The sequence below is a fragment of the Protopterus annectens genome, chromosome 1.part0, assembly GCF_019279795.1.
Source record: "Protopterus annectens isolate FY-2018-M chromosome 1.part0, PAN1.0, whole genome shotgun sequence".
NCBI classification, from domain to species: domain Eukaryota; kingdom Metazoa; phylum Chordata; order Ceratodontiformes; family Protopteridae; genus Protopterus; species Protopterus annectens.
In genome coordinates, this window is record NC_056725.1 from 1,769,145,413 (window position 1) to 1,769,165,577 (window position 20,165).

Genomic DNA, 20,165 nt, shown 5'->3' on the forward strand with positions numbered 1-20,165 from the left:
CTTGGGGAGCATTTCCACTGGGAAAGCCAGGATTACTCTGATTCTAAAAAGAGGCTTAGGGATTTCTTACTCCTGCCCCAACACAAGCCTTTAGCTATCCCCTGTATTGGACATTGTTGATGGTGCCTTTTCTGAATCTAGCGGGGCCCCTGACTCCTTACCTCCTGCTCCCAAAAAAACAGGCAGAGACCTGCCACCAAAACAAGGGACTGCCATTCACTCTACCCCCTGCCGCCCACACCCTAACAACAGACACATCAGACTATGCATGGGGGGCTTACTTGGCAGGGAAGTGCATTCAGGGCAAATGGAACCCAAGTCAAATGCACTTGCATATCAATCAAAGAGAAATGTTAGCTGTACAGAATGCTCTGACAGCCTTCAGGGATCACATTCTTCCAGGACAATTAATGGTAAAGACGGACAACACCACTGTTATGTGGTACATAAACAAGCAGGGGGGAACCCACTCATATCCTCTCTGCAGACTGGCCATGGCTCTGTGGAACACAGCATTGAGCTACCAAGTGCACCTACAGGCTCAATTCCTGCCAGGAAAGCTAAATACACTGGCAGATGAACTAAGCAGAAATTTCATGGACCCACACGAGTGGAAACTGGAATCAAAGACATATTCAACATGTTGATAAATAAATGGGGAAGCCCAGAGATGGACCTGTTTGCCTCCCCCCAGAACTACCAATTGTACAAATTCTGCACAAGGACTCCCCACAAACAAGCTTGAAAAGGGGATGCCCTGTCCTTCACCTGGAAACATCTATCAGTTTATGCCTTTCCTCCTCTGCCTCTCCTCTCCAAGGTACTACTAAAGATCAAACAGGACAAACCAAGGACAATACTGATTGCACCAGACTGGCCACGCCAACACTGTACCCCCTCTTGTGCAGTGTGTCACTGCTGGCACCATGGCACCTGCCTCAGACCCCTACCCTGTTGTCCCAGCAGGAGGGCCAGATTCTGCACCCTCAGCTTCAAACCCTGAACCTGGCAGCCTGGCTAATTACCCGATCTCGCTGTTACCATCCCTCAGTACACAAGTGTTGGATGTCATTCTGGAGGCAAGGAGGCCTTGTACTAGAAAATCTTATGCTGAAAAATGGAAAAGATTCTGTTCCTGGAACCAAACTCAGGGGATGGGCACAGCAGCGCCCAATCTACCTCAGAGTCTTCAGTACTTAACTGAGATGTTTCGCAAGGGCCTTTCCTTTTCCTCCATCAAAATTCATGCCTCAGCCATTTCAAATCATTTCAACACCACAGAACCACCCCTCTTCTCTCATCCACTGCTCAAGCAGTTCCTCAGAGGGGCCAAAAACTTAAGACCACCCAGGAGAGCCCCAACTCTCCAGCCTGGGACCTTAAATTTTGTATTGGAAAAACTCACCCTCCTTCTGAGCCAACTGCAAGTGCAGAGTTGAAATTCCTTTCTTGGAAAACCGCCTTCCTTTTAGCCATTACTTCAGCAAGAAGGGTGGCTGAATTACAGGCCGTTATGGCAATGGAGCCTTTCATCATCTTTCATGCAGACAGGGTGTCCCTCAGGACCAGTCCCTCCTTCATGCCCAAGGTAGTGTCCAGTGTGGCTCTTCATCAGTCCATTCATTTGCCAACTTTCTTTTCTAATCCACAGAACAAAGGGGAAAGTATACTGCACTCCTTAGATGTGCACAGACAACTTAGATTTTACTTGGATAGGGCTAAACCTCTCAGGAAATCTGAACAGCTGCTGGTGGCATTTGCTGCACGGGCAGAGGGGAAGGCCATTTCAAAGCAAACCATTTCTAAATGGATAGGCCATTGCATTCATTTCTGCTATAAGCACCATGGAAAACCTATCCCACAGGGGATAAGACAACATTCAACCAGGGCTGCGTCTACCTCTGCAGCCTTTCTCAGAGGTGTGCCTACCAGGGACATCCTAGAAGCTGCTACTTGGAGTTCTGTACATACTTTCACCAAGCATTACCATTTGCCTTTTTTCTCTAAATCCAGAGCTGGCTTTGCCATTGCTGTCTTGCAGGGCCTTATAGCTGGTCCTAATGCTGTCTAATTTCCTCCTCCCATCCTTAGCTTTGGGAATCTACCCAAATGTGATGACTGCAACAGTGAAACACGAAGAACATAGTACAGTTGTGTACACTTACCATAAATGTAGATGTTTGAGTGTATTCACTGTTGCAGTCCTGGTTACACTCCCACCAGCCCCCTGACTTCTTTTGGCTATACCTCTTTTCCTTTTTACTATGTTTAAAGCTTTTTGGTGTATTTGCTTTTTTGTTGGAGGTGTAACCTTGTTATATATATTTAATTGCTTCCTATTAGGGGGGGCACCTGACATCTGGGTTAAGAAAAATGATGTAATGGCATCGGCTGCATGCTTTATACCGCTGTACCCCTGACTACCTGACGTCATGGAAGATGAAGACAGCAACTGACGCAGGACCCAAGACTTTGATAATCAGGCCAACTGAGGGCTACTGCAAGCAGATAACCCAAATGTGATGACTGCAACAGTGAATACACTCGAACATCTACATTTATGGTAAGTGTACACAACTGTACTTTCCCTATGCAGGTATCAGCCGTTCTAGTAGAATAGACTGCATATCCCTACATTCCTTGTGCCTATGCCCAGGGTTTCCTTCCAGTGAGTTAAGTTTGACTTGACAAGTATTTTTTTGTGCTGTCAGCTGGGTTAGGGTGTAAGTCATGCTTAAAAACAAGCTTTTGTGGGGGGGGGGGGGTCATGGACGTAGTGTCACAGGTATTTTTTTTTTCCTTTTCTCGCAGGTAAAACAGAGTATGTGCAGAGTCAGTTGACAGAGATGAATTCATGTCTGATGAAAAAATCATTTGGAAACCTTCAAAATATGTAATAGAGTACTTCCTTATACCGCTCAACTTGTTAAATAATTTTATACAGAGTCAAAAGTAGTGGGGAGTGATGTTAAAGTTAATGTTTTTGGTTGTATTCTTATTTTTATTTATTTTGTGCAAAAAATACCTGTGCAGTGATATATATTTTTGTCTTTTTGGTATTTTGCAGGTATACCATCTACTGCGTTTGAGCAAGGCTTTAGTTTCAGAAGTTTTTTTTTTATGGTTGATGTAGGCAGAGTAGAGAGTTTGAATACTGGCAAGGAATTGGATTTAAAAACTCCAAAATCCAAGATACAAAAAACTGCGAAATTAAAACAAAAACTAGCAACTTCGCTGAAGACTAAATCCACAAAGTTTAATGAAGTGCTTTTCATCCAAATACTTCTTTGAACTTCATCAGATACTAACATTTACAAAAATCAAGTTTAAATAGTCATGTTTAACAATGATTAAAATCAGCTGGTCTCTCCATCTTAAAATTTTAAAGGAACAGTAGTTAAAATAGCATTGTGAACATGATATGAGAGATGCAGTCCCTAGACATGTAACCCAGGAGTGTGAGTAGTTCAGATGGGTGCAAGGCTGTCTAATATGTATATAGTAATACAGGGCATTATTGGTTGGCGGAGGGAGGTGTGGCTAGGTGATGTAAATCAAAGGCAAGTGGGGGGTGGGAGGGAATGGGGGAAGGGGTCTCACAAGGGGTAATTGGCTAGGCTTACAATGGCTCGCAAGGGCAGTCAGCCTTGTACTAACCTATGAACTTATGAATTGTTTTAGATTTAATTTGTGATTATTTATCTCTGTGTGTTCATACAGGAGTGCAGCTTCTGTCAGTAATGTTGCAAAGTTTAAAGCACTTCATTTTTTATTCATCTTTAATATAAAAAAAAAAAAAATTACATTGTACATGTAATTTGACTCTGGAAAAACGCAAATGCTTAACATATGTGTTGGTGTCACTTTTTAGGCTTAATAGGTAGTGTATGTCACGACACCTCTTTCAGATTTGAAAACTCACACCAGGTTTATAACAGTAAGCAGCAAGGTAAAAGAGATCAGGAAGCATTCTGAGTAAAGGTTTGCTCCTCGGGACTTCTAAGAAAAAAGTAATATAGACATTTTTCATGGCTTTCCTCTTAAAAAGAGCACATTTAACTTATGTTAGACTTTGTGAGTGATCCTGCTGTATTACTTTAATGGCTTTATTGCCGATTTTTAGTCTTCAGTGGCTCTTATGCTAATTGTCAAGTAAGTTAGATGCAATGTTTTTTATGAATTTAACTCATTACACCCTAGCAACACCTCTAGGATGTTTCTGCAATTACATCCTACTGATGCCTCTAGGAGTCCAATATTGTTTAATATTTGCATTAATAATTCCAAAAGCATGCTACATATAAAGTATTAAAATATTTCATCTTAACGCTTACACGATGGCAAACACAACTGCATTGATATTTGACGTCTGTCTAATGCAGATAGATAGCTAGGATGCCTTTCACACATTCAGACCTCAAAACGAGCATGAAAGAACCAAAGTTGGAGGTGTATCCATCTTCATTAAATGAAAATATACTTCGAGACTGGTAAAACAGTACAACTCCCTTGAGCTATTCCAGGTCCAAATAACTATAGGCAAAATACCCTACCACATCATCGCTAGCTATAGGTCCCCCACCATGATCCAAGCAAAGCACACCGCCTACCTGTACTTGCTAAGAGTCGCTCAGTATGCAGCCAAGCACCTTGGTCATGGGAGATTTCAGCTATCCTTCCATCTGTCAGGCGAATTACATGAACACAAACACAATCACTCTGAGGTTCCTGGATTTTAATTCAATATGCCCTGGAACAGTTGGTCTGCGCCCCCACAAGGGGCTCAAATGTCCTAGACTTGGTGCTCACCAACATGAGGGGTCACTGAACTACTCCCTGTGTGTTACCCTCCTTGGCAAGGTCAGACCATAAATCAGTCTCTCTTGAAGTAACAATCAGACCTGACACCCCCACAGGAGCAGAAAAACTGAAAAATGTCTCCAAAGCAAATTATAGCCTACTAAACAATGGTATAAAAAGTTTCAAAGCCCCAGGCTAGCTAACACAGACAACAATGACTCCTGTGCAGAAGAGTACACAAATGCCCTATATAGCCACTTAAACAAATATATTGACTGAGCTGTACCTGACAGGACTAAAACCAGGTCCTCCTCAAAAAGAAAACAAGCCACCCTGGTGGACTGTAAGTATAAATAAATTAAAGAAAGAAGCTGATATCTGAGAACAAGAGGGAACTTACTCAACAGAGGACGAATACCCACTGCAGCTTGAAGAAGCAAATCAGATATCTTGTAAAGTTCTCTAAGGCTTGGTTATAAAACCAAATTAGCATTCCTAGCTAAAGACAACCATAAGGCATTCTTTAACTATGTCCCACAACCTAAAAGGGAATGCGCAGATGCATGCTGATCATATAGTGGATGGTACCACTCTCACTGAACCTGAGGAAATTGCCAGCCTGCTAGCTGGCAGCATCCCCCACCAACCATGCCACAGACTATTCCTGACACCAGTCCTCTACAGAGTATTTCCAAAGAACATGTGATACAAGCACTCTCCAAGGCCAAAACCACAGTCTCTATGGAACCAGATAACATCTCAGGTTGTTTACTAAATAATCTAAAACAAGACTGAGTGGAACCACTTAGCACTCTTTAACCATAGCCTGAACAGTGGCTTTGTGCCGGCAGGGTGGAGAACAGCAACAGTAATCCCCTTGTACAAAGAGGGTCCATCAACCGACCCAGGAAACAATTGACCCATAAGCCTAACCAGCCTTATTTGCAACGCCATGTTAAGAAACATCATGGACCTTGTCAAGGGCACAGGCAACCTTCAAACTCTTGACCTGACCCAATTTGATTTCATCAAGGGTAGATCTTTCTTACTCAAACAAGTCCACCAGGTTTAATATGTCACCAAAGCCCTCGATGAGGGCAAGGAGTACATACCACCTATCTTGATTTAGCCAAGACTTTTGACACAATCCCCCACTCAGGGATCATTGGGAAACTCTCCCAACTTGGGATTAACCCCATACGTCATTAGATTAGTAGCCAACTGGCTCACTGACAGAATGCACATTGTCAAAGTTGGGGACTCCACCTCCACCAGTAGATGGTGTATCCGTGGTGTAACACAAGGATCTGTGCTGGGCACTCTACTGTTTGGAATCTATTTCTCTGAGGTCCAGGCGAAAGTAGATGGCCTATGGCTTACCAAGTTTGCAGATGACTGCAAACTGTGCCCAGTTATGGAGTCCCCCAATGATGTAAACATATTACAGAAGAGCCGACGCAGACAAATGATTTGTCAAAGTCAAGGGCTAAAACTAAACTCAAGAAAATACCTCATTATCCCCTTTGTCAAAAAAGTATCCCCTGCTAATTATGATATAGATAGCACCCTTCTTAGCTCAAACCCAGTGGTGCAGAGACTTCGGAATACAGGTTGATAAACTTCGATCACCGTGTGCCCATAATGGTAAGTAAAGCCTTCTACATTGCGCATCTCATAAATAAGGGCATTGCGCATCTCATAAATAAGGGCATCACATCCAAGACTACGGAGGTTATACTCTGCAGTACTCGACCCTTGTCAAACCACTGAGTACAATGTTCCCTTCTGTATGTATCTCAATAGACACTTGCAGCAACTGGAGAGACTACAGAGGTTTCTAACCAAGAGAATCCAGGGCCCCCAAAACGTAACTTGCATGAAAAGACTAAAAGCCCTGTCATTGAACTGTATGTCATACAGGCTGATGAGAGGTGTCCTGTGCCTGGCTTATAGACCAGTCTCTGACTTTGCCCTAATGGAAATGCTGCACATCAAGTGGGACGAGTCGCTCGTTCCAGGGATCTCAGCCTAGCCTGTGATATTAACAAAGTATGTCAGAGAGAGAGAGAGAGATAAATCTCCCAGAGACTGCCACTTCTCTGATAAGCTCCCACTTCATGTGAAGCAGAGTTCGTCAGTGACCCTGTTTAAATGCAACCTCGACAGTTGGATGGGTGACCACAAATTCACCCCAGGGGTAGCACCTTTGTCCCTGATGGATAGGGGTAGTCAGTGCTGATCATAGAATTGCTGTGCTAACAGCGACCATCTAACTATAGTCAAGTAGGGTACATGGATCTTTTACATGGCTAGGCTTGTAAAGGTCCTAGGGCCATTAGCCTAGTAACCTCTTATGAACCTATGATTAATTGTTGTTCATAGAATATTTATTTATATTTTCATAAATTTCATATCTATATCTCAACAAACCAAAGAGTACAGACAGAACTACTTAGCCTCATTTGAAACCACTCAGCTGGATAAACAAAATGTTGATCACAGTATATATGAAACCTGAAACCAAAACGAACACAAAAAACTTCTCTCCCTGGACAGCGAGATGGAAGCAACGCCAATAAGGAGATGATAACAGCTATTACAGGACAAACCTTCACTGCTAGGCAAAACTGCTACAAATTGCTGGAACACCACCACAACGTACCACACTGAAAAGTCCTTTATTTACCCAGGTTTCGTTCGTTCCTACGAACTTCATCAGAATACAAACAACAGTTTTTCCACCACATTTTTATACTGTTTTAAATGTTGTAAATTACTTAATTGATATCAATTCCCTTTTCCCATTCAATTAATTATTTCATTCCTTAAAGGGATACCAACTTTAACTTATAAAATAGTGGTTTACATTAAAATCTGCTCCAAAAACATCAATAAATTGTTAAACTTATTTACATTTAAAAACTTAAACATATCCTAAAACATTGCAATTATATGTTGCTTTACATAAACATATATATAATATATATGCAACAATATAATTACAGTTAAAACTTATAACTACCTAAATGTTACTAACAAGTCATGGTGATACTTCTGTATATAATTTAAACTAATATGACTAAACAACCACATCTTGTAACTTTTGAATTGTTATATCAATTATAATCCTAAATAGATGTATAATAATAACAATACTATGTTAATGTAATACCTTAATTATGAAATATATGTACATAATCATAATATAAAACATACATAATACAATTAATGTAATATTTTACAAATATATTACATATACCCATATAGAACATATTTATACCAAGTATGTATGTATATCTCAATAATTAGTGACCATAATAAACCCACATGTATGTGCTATGTGCCATTTATTTTATTTATCCTTAATAGTGGCATGATCGTTAAATATTCATTCAACCCTGGAGGATTGTATGAATTCAATTGAAGTTGCCATCTTAACTCTTCCATATCTAAATGGTATTTAATAATTTTCCCTTGCTGATCATATTTTATTTGATTAATAACACAAAACTTAAATTTGTGATGTACATTATCAATAACATGCCTAGCTAAAGCATTTGTAGTTTTACGATGTTGTATATCTAAAAGATGTTCTTTTATTCGTTCTCTAAAATGCCTATTAGTTTTTCCTACATAAAAAACTTTACATTGTTGACATAAGGCCAAATACACAACATTCGATGTATAGCAATTGTAATGCCCATTTATATTGATTCTGCAACCATTTACCATCACCTCCATACCTGTACATTTTATATGGCTACATACAGTACACTTTCCGCATTTAAAATTTCCTTTGATCCTATTAATACATTTGTCCATCCTTCCTGTATGTTCAAATAAATTTTTGAATGATGAACTTTTTCTATAAACAAATTTTATTGATCCCTGAAAAAATTGTTTCCAAGTTCTTTCATTTGCCAGCATATTCCAGTTTTTTCTCACTATTGATTCTATGTTTTTATACGAATCATTATAAGTAGTTATATATAAAGGAATATTATTATATTTGTTTTCAATACTGGGTGTACTTATAATATTCATTGGATTTAAAATTCCAGATATTAATATTGCCCTATATATACCATTTTTCCTCTTTTCTTTCACTTCATTATATATATTCTCACAAAACTGTTTGGGATAACCCCTATTTATAAAGAGTTTTATTATGTATTGTAATTCCTCTAGAAAATCCTGCTCATCACTTACCATTCTGGCAGCCCTGACCATCTGCCCTTTAACAATGGCTTTTTTCTGATGGTCAGGGTGCCAGCTACTAAAATGTAAATACGCATTTGAAAATGTAGATTTCCTGTGAATTTTCGTTTTCAAACTCTTTGTTTCTCTATTGTATATAATATTCGCATCTAAATATGTAATGTCATCATTACTAATCTGAGTGAATTTTAAAAATCTAACCGTTGTGTTAATATATTCCAAAAAAGATTCTAATGTTTTTCTGTCATAATTCCAAATAATAAAAATGTCATCAATATATCTGGTGTACATCCTAATGTACTGATAGTATTCCGATTGAAACAGATAATTATTTTCCCAATAACTCATGATTAGGTTGGCATACATGGGGGCACATGGTGCCCCCATTGCTATTCCACTTGTTTGCTGGTAATAACACCCTTCGAAAAACAAAAAAATATTATTTAGAACAATTTCCATCAGATTGATCAATGTATTAATTTTTTCCTGTTCATATAAATGTGTCTCAAACAATTGTTCTTCGAGCCATATTAAACCAATATCATTAGGAATACTTGTAAAGAGGTTGCAGACATCAATTGTTACAAAACTATATTCACTTTCCATTTTAATTTCTTTAAGTCTACTTAAAAAATCCCATGAATCCTTAGTGATATAAGTGAATCTTGTCATACTCTCCTTGAAAAAATAATCTAAATAATGACTTATATAACATGTTTTACTTATTTTCCCGTCTACGATGGGTCGAAACTGAAGATTATTAAGGCCCTTGTGTATCTTTGGAATGCCAAAGATACCACTTATTATTGGATATTCATTGTATAAATATTCATGTTCTTTCTCAGATATTTCACCTTGATATAACATATCATCCAATAACATATCTATTCTCTTAAAGGCTATATTAACTTGATTTTTACTCACTTCCACATAGGTATTACCCAATAACATATTAGTCATATATGTACTATAATCATTGCTATCAATAATGACCATACCATTGCCTTTGTCTGGCCTCATAATCCTTATATTCATATTATTACTTATTTCTTTAAAAAGAAGTTGTTCTTCATTTGTCATATTTGAATGTATTTTATTTTTATATGTTTTATGAAACATTCTTACATCATATTCACTTATTTTTTCAAACATAGCTATATCTTCATTCATGGGCGGATTAAATAGACTAGGTTTAGTGAAATTCTTACATTGTTCATTTTGGCCTTCCATTTTGTTCTGTAAAAATACTTTTAAATTTAATTTTCGTGTAAATAATTTTAAGTCTAGTATTGATTCCACTAGACTACCTTTTTTACAAGGGACAAAATTAAACCCTTTTGAAAACAAATTTACATGTTTTCCACTAATGGTTAAAGTGGAATAATTAAACACTTTAAAATCTTGATTCTCATTGGTCACTATAATAGGATTACTTAAAAAATCATGTTCAGTAATATTAATAACATTTTCACCATCAGCTGTAATATTTTCCACCATGACGTGTATCCAAATCCTTATTTGATTGAACGTAATTGTCTGGATTGCAATCTATAAAAAAATTGACTTCATTGTGTTGTTCCATATTATGCCATCCATATTCACATATTTGCTCAATCATATTTTGTTCTATGGCCCCATCTTTATTACTTTCATCATTATTCACCATACCATCATATTCATATATACTCAAATTCACAAGTTCATCATCTACAACATTCCCAAAAACTTCTTGATTCTTTTCTACAGATTGTGAACATAATTCGCATGCATTCATGGCAACATTATAACTAGGGCTTAATGCACAATTAGTAACATTGTTGGCGGAATGTGTTGTAGTACATAATGTATGATTAAACATACTCTCATTGTTGAAATAACTATACAATGTGTTGAGGCTAAGCGTACTCACATTTGCTGCTATATTATTCACATGATAAAAGTCTGTGACATCATTTTGTTCACAATAATTCCTGCTGCACGATTTCCTGAGTGCTGGCCCCTGATAAACTTTTACTTCCGCTTCCAACCTTGTGTGTAATTCCCCAAAAAAGTCTTTTTAGGTTTTGCTCCTTTCTGATAATATTCTTGCTGGTTGGAATATTCAATTTGATTTTTAAGTCGATCAGATCTTCTGACGCCCTCGGCAGTTGTGTTTTCATGGTCGTTTTGAACTTCGGTCTCGTCATCACCTTCATAAGGCGGATAGACGTCATCCGCAACTTCCGCTGTATTCGCTGGTGTTTTGTTGCCATGGTGCTTATCGTTTTTAATAAGGGATTTGGGATATGCTTGTTTTTGAGCATATCTGTTGGTATCTCTTTGTATATTCAGATTTTTCTTTTGAAAAAGGATGTCACAACTGTGTGGGAAATCGGTAATGATGTGCGAGTAACCTGAGTGGTTGCTGAGATGGTATAAATAGTTTACAAAATATTACAAAACTTAATAGTTGTGTTTACCGTGACTTATAAAATCCAGTTTAAGACCTAGAAACTAAAACTAAACTGCCACTATAAAAACAGATTGTAGTGGGGGAAAGTTTGACATTTACATTTCTTTAACTCCATATGGTTCCATATTGCCTCACAGTAAGATGCTGTCCGGTTCGATTCTCAGCTAGAGCATCTTCTGCGTGGAGACATGCGTGGATTGGCGTACCTTCGTTGAAGGTTGTGCGTCAGGCCTGGCAAGCCGGTATGTAAAAATCAACTGCCAATCATTAGCAGACCGGATTTCCGCTGTGGCGACCCCTAACCGGGAAAAGCCAAAAGACACAAACAAATGGTTCCATAAATATAAGCTTCTGTTTGAAATGTGAGGCTATAATTTGATTTAATCAGAAAGCTTGGGCTCCACCTGTTGGAAATTACAGTGCAAATTTCTAAAGCTTCATTGGAGGGATCGAGTTAAAATAGAACTGAAACTTGTGAGCTAGTTTATAGTAATTTGCAACATTTCTGAGATTTGTGCTTATGAAATGTATAATATTTTAAAGGAAGACTAAGTTGTATTTTAAACCAATTCATTATATAGTATTTTTGTGGTTTGTCAGCCCTATTTTCAAACAAATGACTATCCTAATCTGTTCATTTTTTAGCTGCACAAGTTAAGACTGTGCCATTAAATGTTTAGTAATGTTATACTAGGCTCCATTTCATTAGTTTTAACCCCATGAAAGCCACAGAAAAAATAAGATGGGAACAGGATATCCAAAAAACAGAAATGAATGGAATGGTGAGGGGCAAACACAAACTGATTAAGAACAGAACAACACTTGTAGCCTGTGCTCAAAAATAAATTGTGGTTTGGTTTTCCTGTGAGCTTAAATATCTGTTATTTGTGATACCTTTTGGTCCCACTCATCATCTGTTGCCTTTCCCACTTTATGGTATTACATGGAGGTATTGTCCCAGGAACACTCCCCTATAAAATAGTGTTCGCTCTCTCCTTTCCAGGTTGCTTGGTGCATTCAGACTTGGATGTACTGAACTTGTTTCTGGCTAATGGTTAAGTTGCTTTATAATGAGGCACTGATGATAAGTTTGCCACCAGGAATATATCAGGTGCACACACACATTGCATCTAATTGTCAGTTGCCCTGTCTCTTCTCACTGTCATACTTCCTTAAGGTTTTTCCTGATATAAGTAATTGAGATATTCAGTCAGAAATAAGCTAGTGGTCTTACAGATATGCCAAGTGTTAAGGTTAGAATGTTTTTTTGTTTATCATAAGTTAATCATTTTAATTTAATAATACAGTGCTGTGTGATTTGACATCTGTCAAAAACTGTACATGTTTTTGTTTATGAATTGCTACTGATGGCCAGCTTGTAGAGAGATAGGTATTTTTGGTTTTTATACTGTACCATTGAGTAACGAGTCATTTTCTGTAGAGTGTGTGTGTGTGTGTGTGTGTTTGTGTAAACCTATTAAGTTTTTTTTGCGTGTTCGAGGGAGGTTGGAAATAGATGTGGCATAAGGACAAGGCTGGGTGGTGATAGAGGTGTGCCATGTGGGCCCTCCAAACTATGTCCCAAGTTGGGCCCCACAGTTGCTAATGCCAGCCCTTATTGGGAGCCACATAGATATCTTCCCATTCTTTTGTAAATTGCCTTTCACGTCTTTCTTCCTAGTTTTTTTCTAACCTTCTCTGATTGCTTCTTATAGTTAGCATGCAATATTTTTATATGTCTTAGTAATTATGCCTATTTTAACAGCAGCTTCTGGTATAGACTCTACTGAAAACGTTACCTGAGCTGGTCTTTCACTTAGCACCACCTCCCCCAGTCCCCTTTCTCTTTGCCTATAATTTGATGTCTCCCTGGTACAGCCTCTTACCTTTAGTCCAGACTTTTGTTTGGTATCATCCTACTGTGTGACCTTTCCTTCTCTAGATATTTGCTCACAGTACTTTGTTTCTTTGCCTTAATTGATTTGCATTAAGTGTGAATTACAGTCCATGCCTCAAGTGTTCCTCGTTACGAGGAACGTTCCCCATTTTGAGTCTTAAAATGTTCATGTTCCTCATTGTTCCACATTGAAAGGTTCTGTCACACATTCAGTGATAAAAATATTTTTCACTGATATCAATGGGAAATAATACTGAATCATATTGATTCATCAAATGAATGCTTAATAGGTATAAAATAACCCTTTTTAATCATCCTGTGCGCTTCATAGTTGAAGTTGTTCATAAGCTGTTAGTGTGTGTTCCACATTTTGCCCATTTGTTCCACATTATGGGAGGCAATGGTCCACATTCTGTAGATGGAGGATTGAGAGCTATGTTACAGCTCCCTCTTGCTTATTTTCAGTACCCCTACTTGCACTCATCCCTGTTGGCAAAATTTCCTTTCTCCATTCCCATGTTAGCTTATTTCTTGGAATACATCCTCCTGCTATTCTGTATGATGATTGTTAAGGATCTGCATCCAAAGTGCTACTCTTTCCTTATTTTTCAACCCACCCACCTCATTTTACTATCATCCCCTTCCAGTTTTTCATAGCTTTCTGTTTGTATTATGTACATAGGTCCCAACCTTTTAAGAGGCCCAATGTGGAACACAGACCTTAACAATGTGTGACAAATGGTCAAAATGTGGAACACCATATTTTCACACAGCAGGAAACGTGCCACCTCAGTGGAAACGTGCCACCTCAGTGGATCATGGTAGGTACTTGCATTTCACATTTTAGATGTGTTCTACCCCTGTCCTGATGCCAGGTCTGGGCCTGGCAAAGGTGCCTGAAAAGGTACTTAAAACCAGGGCCCACTACTTTGACAAGAATTAATATTTAAGATATCATGTCTTGGAACAGTTAAGACCAAAAGAATGCAAGATCTCGTATCTTTAACCATGAAAAATAAAAACACACTAAGCAGAAGCACACACACGTATCCCAACATTTGTAAACCCTCACATTTATGCCAGTATCACTACAGCATTGTATACTTTGAAACATATTTTTTTTGCCATTAGTGTGCTATTTGGATTTTAAGGTAGGATCCCTACCTTATAATCCAAATAGCACACTAATGGCAAAAAATCTGATCCAAAGTACACAAAGGCTGTAGTGATACTGGCATGAATGTGCTTAGTTTCCAGTTGTGGAAACACTACTGGAAAAATGCCACTGAGTAAAGAAAGCAGAGCAGAATGAAGGACAAAACCAGACTTGACAAAAGTACTGCTATAAACCTGAGGCATTGACAAGAGAATTCAAAATAAAATGTTTTCTGAATTAGAAGTTAGAATTAAAAAATTAGAACTTAATTAGAAAAATTGCCCATTTTCTAACATGTCAACCAGCAGCGCAATACAGTCACTTCAGTATTTTCCTTGAGTCGTTCAGCATCTTGCCATTATGAAAAGACACTAACGTTACACACTAAAGTTCTACTAGAAAACAAAACTGGATACTTTAAAGCATCCCATTACTATAAAGATGCTCACTTTTGACACATCCACATACCTCTCAACCTTTTAGTGTAAGAAGTCTGGACAAAGCCCAACATATAATGTAAGCAGCACAACAAAAAGACACTAAATATTGTTCTCAAAAACTTAGAAAGTTTGCTAGAGCATGATCTGTGTTGGCAGTTACTTTCAGAGACATACTAGGGGGACAAACAGCACAAAAATAGATACACTAAATATTGGTCTTATAATATTTAGCCTATGCCTTGAAAAAAATAAAGTTGTAATCTCAGTTCAGAACAAATGTTCATCTCTAGAACCATATGTGTTACTTGAAAACTGTAAATGGAAAACTATTCAACACAAAATAATCTTTGCAAAGGTTGCATTCATTTTATTCCTGGTCTTAGACTAGATTTTATAAGTCAAAATAAACACAGCTTATGATCTCTCTAACCATTCAAGCAACACCTACTGCCAGCAGCATTTTCTTCATACACCTGTGAGCTTTTATATGAGGCTAGGTAGTTATATCAATGTCACTTGATTTTAGAGATATTTACAGAAATATGACCAGTATTAGAATACATATAAATAGTACACAAGTAATATAAAATATTTTTAGCAGCACTAAATAGAGGTCAAATATCACATCAGCTTTAAAACAAAATCTGAATACCCTGTATTCAGCATGGTTTGGGAATTCTTAAAACAAATATGACCAAGCAATATTTGATGTCCAGTGGCATCAGTAAGCTTTAACTACAGATACCTAGGCTGTAATGATTATATACATAACACAGTCCGTTAATATTTCAATATATTCATTTTTCTTTTTGCTCACTCTTGCTCTGGACCCTTAATGGAAACATTGACAAAAAACATTTAGCGGAAACAGTGACAAAAAACTTTTAACGCCTCAAATTATATAATGCATTTTGTATGCAGGCAATCTTCCTTAAAAAACAATTCATAGGTTCATAAGTTCATACTAGGCTATCTGGCCTAGGGCATTTATAAGCCTAGCCAGAGTGTGTTTGGCTTTCGCCACCCATTTTAAATTAATTTTGCTATGCCCTTTTTCGAGGTTAGTATACTGTGCCTCTGTCTAACAGTGACACAGAAGTGATACCCAGGGTAAACCTACGATCTCCCATCCACTTATCAAGATTCCTCTTGAAGAGAGTCAATGAGGGACTCTGCCTAACCTGGACTGGGATTTTATTCCAGAGTGAAGGGAGCCTCTGGGTTATGAATCTGTCCCTCCAGCATGTCCTATTTATTTCAGTGCTGAGGTTCAAGTCTCTCTAGCGCGTAGCTCGATGGGATTTGGTTTTTCTGAGGTGCAGCATGTCCATCAATTCCAGGTTGGACATGGCTTTATACGTCAGGCACAGATCGCCTCTGAGCAGGCAGTCTGCCACTGAGTAGAGCTGGAGTTTCTTTAACCGGGCAGCATATGGCATCTGTTTGAGCCCTTTGATCCTCTTGGTGAGGTACTTTTGGGGTCTTTCCAGTTGCTGCAGGTGTCTGGTAAGGTACATCCCAAAAGGGGCATTGTACTCAATTATGGGCCTAATGAGGGATGAGTAAAGAGGCATGATGACCTCCCCTGATCTAGATGTGAATCCCTTCATGATTAGGTGGGCTATATAAAATGTTTTTCTAACCACTTTGGCCACGTGGTTGTCAAATGAGAGATTGCTATCAACTTGGGTCCCCAGGTCCCTAATTACTTCTTCTGTACTTAATGGATTACCACCTATGTGGTAATTTGTGGGCACTTTGTTTTTGCCAAAGGGGATGACTATACACTTTTTGGCCGTTTAGCTTGAGGCCATGGCTCTGGCACCAGTTGTCTGTTTCTATGAGGCCCTTTTTGGAGGATGCTTGTGTCGGCTGGAGAGTTTATTATGGCGCCCAGTTTGCAGTCATCTGCGAACTTGGTCAGCCACAGTCCTTCCGTGTTGGCCTGTACCTCCGAGAAATATATACCGAACAAGAGAGGTCCCAGGACTGAGCCTTGTGGGATGCCACTTGTAACTGGTTTGGAGTCTGACATGGCTCCAGCAATTCTAACCATGTGGGTTCTGTCCTTGAGCCAGTTTGCAACCCATCTAGTGACATAGGGGTTTATATTTAAGCTGGTGAGCTTGTCTATAATGCCCGAGTGGGGTATTGTATCGAAGGCCTTTGCGAGGTCCAGGTAGGCTGTGTGGACCACCTTCCCCTCGTCAATGGCCTTGGTGACTGTTTCAAAGAAATCGACCAGGTTTAAGAGGCGGGATCTGCCCTTAACAAAGCCGAACTGGGTAGGATCCAGTGTCTGTAGGTCCCCGATATCTTTATTTATGAGGTCCATGAGGATACTTTCCATAGCTTTGCAGGCCAAGCTAGTCAGGCTTATGGGGCGATAGTTTCCAGGATCCGTTGAGGGACCACTGTTGCTGTACGCCACTCTTTGGATACATATCCTGTAGTAAGGCTGAGATTGAACAGTAGTTTTATGTTTGAGTTTAGTTCTTCTTGGAGTTCATATAGGACGCAGCCTGGGACACCGTCTGGTCCCATTGATGCTGTGTTTTTTGCTTTGGAGAGGGCGGCTCTTACCTGAGCATCTGAGATGTCAGGGGGGCAGCACTCTGCTGGGATAGATATTTGCCCTTTTGGTGGGGGGGGGGAGTTTGCGCTGAACCTGTCAGCTAGGATGTTGGTAATGTCTGTGGGTTTGGTGTATTTTTTGTCATTTTGGACTAATTCTGAGCATATCTGGGAATTCCCACCCAGGTTTCTAACATAACTAAAGAAAGCCTTGTGATTATCCTTAGTGTCCTGTGCAATTTTTCTCTCGAAGCTGGCCTTAGACTATTTTATGAGTGCCCGTAGTTTTTTGCTAATACTGATCAGAGATGCCTTCCCTTTTTGGGATTTTGCTCTATCATGTAGTAGCTTCCTCCTTCTATTGTATAGTTTGTTTATGGCTGGGGTCCACCAGACAGGATGTCTGCCTTTGGAAGATTGGGTCTTGGTTTTATTTGGGATTGCATGATCCATGCATTCCTGAAGGTGTTCATAGAATGCGTTTATAAAGGATTCTGCGGTCTGGGCCGTATTTTCCACAGGCCCAGGGGCTTTGAAGGATTCCACCTCAGTTTTGAGGAGTGTGAAATTTGCTTTAGAGAAGTTTTTCACTGTGGTTTTCTGGGAAGGGGGTGGGGTCGGGATGTGAATATCCAGTGAGATTAGTTTATGGTCTGATCTTACCAGTGAGGGTTACACTTCTGGTCTGGAGCATAGAGTCCCCATGTTGGTGATTATCTGGTCCAGTATGTTTTCCCCTCTTGTGGGAATGGTAACAAGTTGTTCCATAGCATTTGTTTATAAATTCTTGGAACCTTTGGGCTAGGATGTTGGAGCTAGAGTAATGCTCCCAGTCTATGTTTGGGTAGTTGAAGTCGCCCAATATAATGGTGTTTGGAGAGGCATTCATATTTTCCAGTGTTCTCAGGAAGGCCGAGTGGGGTTCCTGGGTTTGGGAGGGTGGTCTGTAGCAGGCTATAAACTGGAAGGCAGTTTTACCCACTGTTAGTTGCACATGGATAGTCTCTGATTTTTTGTGCTGTGCCACCAACCTGGAGGTGTGGGTATCTTTGACGAATATTGATACTCCCCCTCCTTTTGTGGTTCGGTCCAAGTTTTGGGGCCGAAAAGCATGGTATGAGGTATAAACCTGGTAGTGCTGGGGTGCTCTCGGGAGCCTTGAACCAGGTTTCTGTTACTGCACAGATATCGATGTTCTCCATGCTAAGGAGAGTTTCGAGTGCATGCATCTTGAGGTTTAGACTTCTGGCGTTGAGTAGCATTACTCTTAGTTTCTTATCCCTTGTGTTACCTATGGAGGTGGGTTTGTCTTTTGAGCCTTGTCTAAAAAAGGCACTATGGGGGTAGCAAGAGCCTTTTCCAATATCCGAAAGCCCAGGGGTGACCGGTGCATGCCGTCCCTAGCGAAGCATCATGGCTTGTCGAGCATGTCATCCCAGGCTTATTACACTCCCAGAAAATGTGTTCCCAACTACCTCTTTCTTCCCCATTGAAACGCCAACATTTGCTGTCTACCTGAGGAAAAATTCTCTGGAGTTTCTGGGGTATAAAATATCTATGTAAACATTTCCAAGCAAAAACTAGATCTACATTTTGTTGCATATTTGGGAGACAAATGCATATCCCCCAATTGTTTATTTGTGAATTGCTTATTCCGTCCTATGATTGATTCTTATAGTTATTATGCAATATTTTATATGCTATACTAATTATTCTTTTTTTTAACAGCAGCTTCTGTTCTAGAGTCTACTAAAAACTGTACTAGTGCTGGTCTTCTATTTAGGATCCCCTTATTTCTTTCTCTTTGCTTATACTCTATCAGTCCTTGATAGGGAAGGCAATCTCTAACCTGCAGCCCAAATAAGTTCTTGGCATGTTCTCGTTCTATTACCTTTTCCCTCTCTAGTTGTATGCTCCCAATACCTTGGTTCCTTTGCAAGTTTTCACCAATAAATTCCAGCCTCTTGCCTATTGTCTGTATCCCTAATTGCAGTTATCCCTGTCAGCAGAATCTCCTTTCTCCTTTACCATGTTGACTTGGTTCTTAGAAAACTTTCTGTTGCTTTACAAATAGTCTGTATGATTATTTTTTTTAAAGGTCTGCATCCAAAATACCAATCTCTCCTTGTTTCTTGAGCTTCCCCAGTTTCATATTATCATCACTTTCCACTTTGAATTATAGGTTTCCGCTTGTGATTTGTATAGCAATCTTAACTGCGTAGCTCTGAAATACCCCTTTAAATCATGTAATTCCAGTCTGCCTTGTTATATTGGAAGAATCAACTTATCCCACCTGACTCTTGCAGTCTTCTCCTCCCAGATAAAATCTTTCATCTCTGTATTAATTGCTATCCACAACTTCTCCTCTGGTTGATAAAAATATGCTTGATCTATGTATAAGATTAAGGGGACTAAAAACATTTTAACTGCTTGTATCGTACTATGCATACCCATGTAACAGAGCTTCAGATTTCTCAGTTTTTGTATTATCTTTTGTTTAGTCTACTGCCACACTGGAAACATTTTTATTCCATACTCCTAAATACTTCATTTTATCATGTCCCCGTAAATATGGATATTGCTGAACCAATTTGTGTGGGTACAAAATTTACCGCTGTTGCCTTTGTT

At 39.1% G+C, this 20,165-nt stretch overlaps 2 protein-coding genes across 2 annotated transcripts in view; one reads left to right on the plus strand and one right to left on the minus strand.

Annotated features, from left to right (window-relative positions):
* LOC122801140 (serine/threonine-protein kinase LATS1-like) overlaps positions 1 to 10,188 on the minus strand; it is a 195,857-nt gene extending 185,669 nt beyond the window's left edge. The window contains exon 1 of the mRNA XM_044070686.1: positions 9,741 to 10,188. Coding sequence (XP_043926621.1) covers positions 9,741 to 10,188 — 448 coding nt within the window. The remainder of the gene's footprint in view (positions 1 to 9,740) is intronic.
* The window catches only part of LATS1 (large tumor suppressor kinase 1), a 450,454-nt gene that overhangs the window by 426,470 nt on the left and 3,819 nt on the right, over positions 1 to 20,165 (plus strand). The gene's annotated exons all lie outside the window — the stretch shown is intronic.